This window comes from Orycteropus afer, unplaced genomic scaffold (genome assembly GCF_000298275.1).
Source record: "Orycteropus afer afer isolate SDZICR_OR568_19922 unplaced genomic scaffold, OryAfe1.0 scaffold00384, whole genome shotgun sequence".
NCBI lineage: Eukaryota > Metazoa > Chordata > Mammalia > Tubulidentata > Orycteropodidae > Orycteropus > Orycteropus afer.
The window spans coordinates 2,229,302-2,238,154 of record NW_006921971.1 but is presented as its reverse complement, the minus strand read 5'-3'; the positions used below and the strand labels follow the sequence as shown (position 1 = coordinate 2,238,154).

General features: G+C 43.6%; 1 protein-coding gene across 1 annotated transcript in view; it reads left to right on the top strand.

Moving 5' to 3' along the window:
• NBEA (neurobeachin) overlaps positions 1 to 8,853 on the top strand; it is a gene marked incomplete at its 5' end in the record, with an annotated part of 985,874 nt that overhangs the window by 394,138 nt on the left and 582,883 nt on the right. The window contains 2 exons of the mRNA XM_042782600.1: positions 2,714 to 2,894; positions 5,045 to 5,175. Of these exons, the coding sequence (XP_042638534.1) occupies positions 2,714 to 2,894; positions 5,045 to 5,175 (312 nt within the window). The remainder of the gene's footprint in view (positions 1 to 2,713; positions 2,895 to 5,044; positions 5,176 to 8,853) is intronic.

Sequence of the window (8,853 nt, the reverse complement as noted above, 5' to 3'; positions counted from 1 at the left end):
ATGGCTCTCACTTCTTTAGGGTATATACCTAGTAATGGAATAGCTGGGTCAAATGGTATTTCTAATTCCAGCTTTTGAAGGAATCGCCATACTGCTTTCCACAACGGTTGTACATTCATGAAATTTTTGACTTGGTTATATTTGAGTTTTCATGTCATCTTTAATATTGGGCATATCTTTGATATGTATAAAGATTTAAAAATTAATTGACTGACACATCACTGAATTACTCCTTTGTTCACAGTAACCTCTAGGCTAAACTGCCATCGTAGCCCTAAACAGGAATGTTTCAGTCATGTGTGCAATCAGATTTTAACCAGTTCCAATAAAAGGAAACTGGATGAATTGTATTTTAAGATGTAATAATAATCTTATGTGAGTTACCTTTAGTTTTAAATCTATGTGCTTACATAACATTTCAGCATTTGTAGCTTGTTTTCCTGTAGAATATATTAAGAACTCTTTTTTGTATTATTGTTTGCAACGATAATGCTTTTTAATTTTTTATTTAGCAATTTTAAATTTGTAGTCAGAATGAGTGGTAAATTACATGAACAGTACTGATTCTGTTTATAATTCATTTATTTCAAAGTGAAAACATTTTCTGAAGGTTTGACCTTATGGACTGCAAAGCAGCTTGAAAATGAAACCATTAACTGATCAACATTATGCCCTTATAGGAATGTTTTATAAAGAAGATAAGTGTATATAAATATTATATAAACAATATTTGACAGACCTATGCAAGGTTTTCCATTCCATTACACAAAATTTTTGTTGATAACTGAGATTTAAAAGAAGTTTTATGGAAAATTAAATACTTTCTTTTTTTTTTTAACCGCCGTTGTGCTGTGTCCCAGATGTTTAATTTATGCATGAAACGATGTTGCGATTCAGGGAAGTGCTAGGAAGTCGGGAATCTATGTGCAGAAATTCCAAGTAATTAATTAGTCATTTCTTAGGGCCTCAGATACTTAATTAGTATAATGTTGTAAATCAGCCATTCAGGACGAATTTTCCACATCCACGTTCATTTTAGAGAGAATCCTGTTTGTGCTGTTTTGAAGGTCAGTGGAAGGAAGAACCTGTGTTGCCTGTCACACTGTTTAGAGCTGAATGTGGTGCCCAGTGCTGGCCGTGTTGTTGTTGTTGTTTGCCATCGAGTCGGCCCTGACTCATAGCGACCCCTCCTTGGGTTTCCGAGGCAGTATCACTACGGAAGTAGATTGCCCAACCTTCCTTCCCAGGAGTGGCTGGTGGGTTTGAACCGCCAGACTTCTGGTTAGCAGTCAAGTGCCTTAGGCACCACACCACCAGAGCTCCTCCCGTAGTCACCGTCAATTTTATCACTCTTCTTGCACACAGGAAGTGCTTAGGAAGTTGTTGCTTTCTCTCCTTCCCCCCCCATCACTGTTTCCCACTAACGCTGCACCCTAATGTGTGCAGAGAGGAGTTCAGGAAGGACGGTGAGTGTGAAGAGTGTCGCATGGAGCCGTAACAAGGTGCACGTTTCTCCCTGGCTGGTGAAGGAGGAGGGTTAATCAGTGCCCCATATGCCCACTTTCGGAATGTTTGCAGCTGTAGCTTTTTGTTTCTGAAGCAGTCCTTCCTCTTCTCCATTACTCGCGGGCCTGAGAACATGAGGCCTTGTTAAACAGATCAAATCAGGGAAATGTTCTAAAGTGCGCAGGGGACATGCCACATGGAGAGATGCTGCCCCTGCTTACGGAAGCACGCAGCCACACAGCCCAAGAGGCAAAGCGCTTGGTGACGTTCCCCTGGAAGCAGTGGATTCCATTTCGGCGGAGAGGGCATGTGATGAAAGCGTAGGCCCCGCCAGCAGCGCTCTGGGTTTGTCTTACTGCTGTTGTCTTAGAGGCAGGTCCTGCGTTAAACGTCTGTAAGAGAATTGATGGTGTTGGGGACTGTTCTTATCCTAGAGGTTTGTTGTACACATCAAGTACCTCCCGGTTTCAGTTTATTCTGAAATGAGTAAGAAATCGTCAGACATTCTCAGTTGAAAGTCAGTCTCATTTTGATGCCAAATGAAATTTCTCTCTCTCTTTCCTGTTATTCATCAACCATTGACAGAAAAGTGAAATAATCAAGGCGTATAGTTTTATAAAGGAGAGTGAGGGTCTTAGGATAGAAGTGCCTACTTCATATCCTTGTAAATTAATAAAATAAAGGATTATAAGTGTTTATACGTGTGATTTTCTCTATCTTTGTGAAATGATCTTAAGTTTAGAATGTAGCTTTACTAGTGGTAACGGTTCTACCTCACGTTGATTTTAAAAAATGGGCTTTTCCTTTATTTAAGGAGAACTCACAGGTCAAATAATGAAATCTTATAACTAGCTTATAGGAGCTCTGGTGGCATAGTGGATAAGGCATTTGGCTGCTAACCAGAAGGTCAGTAGTTCATACCCACCAGCCGCTCTGTGGAAGGAAGATAGGCAACCTACTTCTGTAAAGATTTACAGCCTCAGAAACCCATTGGGGTCGCTATGAGTCAGAATTGACTCTATGGCAGTGAGTTTGTTTTGTTTTTTTTTATAACCAGCTCTATGATATAGAGAATTAGTTTGTAATTCATGTTGTTTATAAAACATACTAAACCATGCTCATCTGAATTATTCCGCTCATTTACATGTACATATATTGCATTTCCAAATTTTAGACAAGACTGAATCTCTTACTTTTTTTTTTTAAGACTGAGTTGGAAAATATTGAAGTGACACAAGGCATGTCAGCCGAGACGGCGGTCACTTTCCTCAGCCGACTGATGGCTATGGTGGATGTCCTTGTATTCGCCAGCTCTCTAAATTTCAGCGAGATTGAAGCTGAGAAGAACATGTCTTCTGGAGGTTTGATGCGGCAGTGCCTACGGCTGGGTGAGTCTGCTCAGAAAACAGAGCAGGAGTGAGGTAATTCCCCGCACCTGCTCTGTGACGCTCAGTCGGTACATCAGGTGTCGATGCCAGCTGCTGTTTCTGTCGTAGAGATTGCCTTGGAGTTCTTGAAAATTACTAAAATGAAAATGTACGTGCCTCTCCACACTGGAGGGTTTCAAGGATTTGGTAATCCTTAATGGCTTGTGATCTGAAACAGAGTTCAGTATGTTTTTGAGTTCTTTCAAAATCAAGAGGACTACTGCATTTTCCACTAAGTGATTTTAATGCAAGTCAATTTATGAATCCTTTTCTGACCTGACAACCATATTTTCACACATATTGCACCCACGGAAACAGTGAGCACACGCATATAACATGCATGGCACACACAGGAAACTAATGTACGAGGGGAGTGCGCAGTTTGCAAAAACATAGTGCACATGTTAAATTACAATAAGGGGGGGGTCGTTCTGCAGTTTGCAAAAATGTATCATGTAGGTGCTGCTTATGTCAAGTAATAGTGGGGGTAGTTGTTCTGGGCTCATAAAGATGTCAGCATAGTAGTGGCATTGTTTTACCCACATAACGCTCGAAGAAGTACAACGATTACGCCCATCTCATTACCTTTTCAGAGTTAACCAGTATCACTGATAAACACCATTCTACCTACGCTGGTCATCTATCTTGGGTTGCAAAGAAAATTTAACAGCGAAAGCTCTTAAGTAGGTCTGAAAGTTCACTTTGGCAGGAACCATCTTCCGTTTCGCCTTCCTGAAAGGGAAAATGTATTTCTATGATTCAGACTCTCCGAGGGACCAGAAAGTGCCACATTCATGTTTACCTCGGGTCTGGCTCAGGACGGGGGAGCCTAAGGCCTGCTGAGTCAGGGAGGGAACTCTGGAGTCGCACCCTTTTTTCCCTGGGATTTTAAAATAGTGTGAGAACCCTTCAGGTGCAGAGCCGTTGAGGAGAGGCCGATTGTGACGCGTGGAAGGCAGGAGGACTTGGCTCACGAATGATGGGGCAGAGCCTCCTTTTATGTTTAAAAGACAGGTTGTTCGAGAACAACCATTCCTATCTGTCGTGAGGAAAAGGCCCCCACCTCTCTGTCACCACGGGGTGTGGGTGTGGGCACAGGCTCGTGGCTTCTGCGAGGACGGTCAGCAGGCGCTGATGGACGGAGCGCTGTGGCACGAGGGTGCGGCTGCTGCTGCTGCTGGTAATGGCTTAGCAGCTTGATCACCGTTGCTTGGTCGTTCCAAGCTTGTGTCCGAACATATTCTGAGATTTCACTGCTGATTTTGTTTTTTTGTCCTAAACAGTCCTGGCAGGCTTAGTCTCTGTCACCCACAGGGAACTTGCAAAAGTGAGTCATAATGAAAGCAAACACTGAGCCATTCCTGGTGAGGTGCTGCCTGGGTTCTAAGCCCTTTGTACACACCGATCCAGTTACCCCTTGGCACAGCTCTGTGAGGAAGTTCCTGTTCAATCCCTGGTTTACTTCTGGGGCTGCTGAGGCACAGAGAGTTGAAGCAGCTGGCCCAAAGTCACACAGCCCATACGTGGCAGAGCCAGGATTCAAACCCAGAGTGTCTGGCTTTTTTAAAAAATAAAAAGACAAAAGACCTTGCGCTTCTTGAGGGCTTCCTGGTGAAGGCCATGGACTCCCACCATGAGGAGGTGGCTGCTGGGATCTGTGGGACTTGGCTGGCTGCGCGCTGTCCCGTTGCCGGAACTGGGAAGTGAGCTCAGCCTCAGCACCAAGTTAGTGCAGCTGGGGGCAGAGGCTTGGTATTGATCGTTAAAACTCTCACCTGAATTATGCGTTTGAAAAACATACTGAACCATGAAATCGCGAATCTGCACGAGCCCACCCTGGGGCTTCAGAGTGCCTGTGCCGCCATTTCTGCAGCTGGCTGGCGGGTCTGTGGGTGTGTGTTGTCCTTGTTAACTCACACATGTGCTGTGTATGCGTGTTGTTACTCTACATTATAATTTAAAACCATCATGGATCTGGTTGGCCTTGAGAATGATGATACATGGTTTGGGGCAGGAGAAATAAAGACAGAAAGAACTAAGCCAACAGCTGCTTTCGTGCACACCGTGGCCGACAGTGTGTGTTAATAACGTGCCCTTGCTTTCTTCGATAGTCTGCTGTGTTGCTGTGAGAAACTGCTTAGAATGCCGGCAAAGGCAGAGAGACAGGGGTACCAAATCTTCCCACGGGGGCAGCAAACCTCAGGAAGCTCCCCAAAGCGTGACCGCCACCGCCGTGTCCAAGGTAATTAGACATTGCTATGTTCAACAGAATTGACCTTTCTCCTTCACTGTGGTAAAGTAGATGTAACATGCAATTTGCCACTGTGATCATTTTTCAAATGTAAACACTAAAATTGTAATCATAGTTCTGCCTCACCATCACTGTGTTTTATTCCTCAAGCTTCCTCATCTTCCGTTCCTAACAGAAACTCCATATTCCCTCAGCTGCCCATTCTCCCGACCTCAGCCCCAGGCCACCACTTGTCTGGTTTGTGTCCCAACGGGTCTGCCTGTTCTCGCTCTCTCATCTCTGCGGGACCAGAGTGCATCTGTCCCTTTGTGTCTGGGTTCATTACGCGGTGGACTGTGTCGGGGCCTCGTTTCTCTTCATGCTTTCTCTTCCATTGCACAGATAGACCACATCCTCTCTGTCCACTCATCTGTTAAGGGACATTTGGGTGATTTTCCTTTTGAAAACATTCTGTTGTTGTTTTTGTTGTTTAAATTCTTGAGAACAAAGTGAGATGCTGCTGTGTAATGGACTAAGCCTGGCTGTGCGCCATGGCTGGCTCCTTCGCTCGGTGGTTGTGTTACCAAGCGTGCTTCAGCCTCCTGAGCCCAGAGTTCTTTCCTGGTAGAATGTGGACACCCAGGATTTCCCCCGCATGGGTATTAAAAGGGTTACGTTAGCAGGCCACTCTAAACATCCTTAATGATCATTCTGGTAGCGCATATTTTCAGAGAGATCAGTGCATGCATAGTGTACTTGTCAGTGGATATACTTTGATGATGCACCATCCCATAATTCCCTAAATGGATTGAATGCCTAAGTTTTGAGTGAATGGTGTGGAGTAGTTTGGAATATTCCAGGAATTCTGATTCTAAATTAAGTCTTTTGAGAATATGCCTCACTGAGTCTTTGCTTCACATGCAACATTTCGTCAGCAAAGCTTACAAGGCCCTATATCCCTGACCCTTGCTGACTTCTCAGCCTAAGCTCTATCTCCTTGGCCTTGCATTTACTGCCTTAGTCATTTTAGGGGCCGGTGGCCAGAACAGGTAGGGCGGGCAGGGAACAGCCCCTAGGTGGCAGGGAGCGGTGGCAGATAGTGCTGGTGGCCGGAACAGGTAGGGCGGGCAGGGGGAACCCCAGGAGGCAGGGGGCAGTGGCAGATAGGGCCGGTGGCTGGAACAGGTAGGGCGGGCAGGGGGAGCTCCAGGAGGCAGGGGGCGGTGGCAGACAGGGCAGGCAGGAACAGGTAGGGGAGGAAGCCCAGGAAGTGAGCAGAGTGGTTGGAGCAGCTAAGGGACATGAACTTGTCTGTCGGTTTGTTACACTGTGGTTGTGCTGGCTGCACGTTGCTGTGAGGCTGAAGGCTGTGCCAACAGGGGTGCCCATGGTGGACTGGTTTTGGTGGAGCTTCCAGACTGAGACAGACTCGGAAGAAGGAAGAGGCCATCCACTTTGCAAAGAAATGGCCAGTGAAGACCTTATGAATAGTAGTGAAACACTGTCTGATACATTACTGGAAAATTTTAAGAACAGCCCTGAAACATTTCCGATACAGTGCTGGAAGATGAGCCCCTCAGGTCGGAAGGCACTCAAAATATGACTGGGAAAGAGCTGCCTTGGCAGGGTAGTGCCTACCTTAATTATAGGATAAAGTAGAGCTTTCAGGGCCTCCATTTGCTGAAGTGGCACAACTCAGTATGAGAAGAAACAGCTGCAAACATCCATTGATAACTGGAACATGGAATGTACGAAGTATGAATCTAGGAAAATTGGAAGTTGTCAAAAATGAAGTGGAACGCATAAAGATCAATATTCTAGGCATCAGTTAGCTGAAATGGACTGGTTTTGGTCATTTTGACCTACTGTGCTGGGAATGACAAATTGAAGAGGAATGTGTGGCATTCATCATCACAAAGAATGTTGCAAGATGTATCCTGAAGTACAATATTGTCAGTGATAGAATAATACCCATATGCCTACAAGGAAAGCCAGTTTACTACTACTACTATTCAGATTTACTCACCAATCACCAAAGCCAAAGATGAGGAAGTTGAAGATTTTTACCAACTTCTGCAGTCTGAAATCGACCAAACATGCAATCAAGATGTGCTGATTATCACTGATGACCAGAATGCAAAAGTTGGAAACAAAGAATTACTGGTAGTTAGAAAATTTGGCCTTGGAGATAGAAATATGCTGGAAATTGCATGATAGAATTTTGCAAGACCAATGACTTATTCATTGCAAATACCTCTTTTCAACAACACAAATGATGGTTATACACATGGATTTCACCAGGTGGAGTACACAGAAATCAAATTGACTACATCTGTGGCAAGAGGTAGTTGAGAAGCTCAGTATCTTTGGCCAAAACAAGGCCAGGAACTGATTGTAGAGCAGACCATCAACTGTTCATTTGCAAGTTCAACTTGAAGTTGAAGATAATTAAAACAAGTCCACAAGAGCCAAAATATGACCTTGAATATATCCCTCCTGAATTTAGAGACCAAATAAAAGAATAGATTTGATACATTAAACATCAGTGACCAAAAACCAGAAGAATTGTGGAATGACACCAAGAACATCATCCATGAAAAAAGCAAAAGGTCATTAAAAAGATAGGAAAGGAAGAAAAGACAAAAATGGATGTCAGAAGAAACTCTGAAACTTGCTCTTGAATGGAGAGTAGCTAAAGCAAGTGGAAGAAAGGACAAGATAAAAGAGCAAAACTGAAGATTTCAAAGAGCAGCTCGAGAAGACAAAGTGAATTATTATAATGAAATGTGCAAAGACATGGGGTTGGAAAGCCAAAAGGGAAGAACACACTCAGCATTTCTCAAGCTGAAAGAACCAAAGCAGAAATTTAAGCCTCGAGTTGCGATATTGAAAGATTCTACGGGCAAGGTAGATGCAGGAAACATCAAAAGAAGATGGAAGACATACACAGAGTCACTGTACCAAAAAGAATTGGTTGATGTTCATCCATTTCAAGAGGTGGCCTATGATCAAGAACCAATGGGTACAGAAGGGAGAAGTCGAAGCTGTACTGAGGGAAGTGGCAAAAAAAGAAGGCTCCAGGAATTGACAGAATACCCACTGAGATATTTCAACAAATGGATACCACACTAGAGACACTCACTCGGTTAGGCCAAGTGATTTGGAAGACAGCTATCTGGCCAACTGACTGAAAAAGATCTATATTTGTACCCATCCCAAAGAAAGGTGATCCCACAGAATGTGGAAATTATCGAGCAGTATCATTAATATCGCATGCAAGTAAGATCTTAATGAAGATAATTCAAAAATGGTTACAGCATTTTATTGACAGAGAACTTCCAGAAATGCAAGTTGGATTCAGAAGAGTATGTGGAATGAGGGATATTATTGCTCATGTCAGATGGTTCTTTGCTGAAAGCAAAGAACACCAGAAAGATGTTTACTTGTGTTTTATTGACTATGCAAAAGCATTCGATTGTGTGGATCATAACAAATAATGGGTAACATTGAGAAGAATAGGGATTCTAGAACACTTAATTGTATTCATGAGGAAGTTGTACATAGACTAGGAAGCTGTCATTCGAACAGAAGGGGACACTGCATGGTTTAAAATCAAGAAGGGAGTGTGTCAGGGTTGTATCCTTTCACCATACTTATTCAATCTATATGCTGAGCAAATAATCTGAGAAG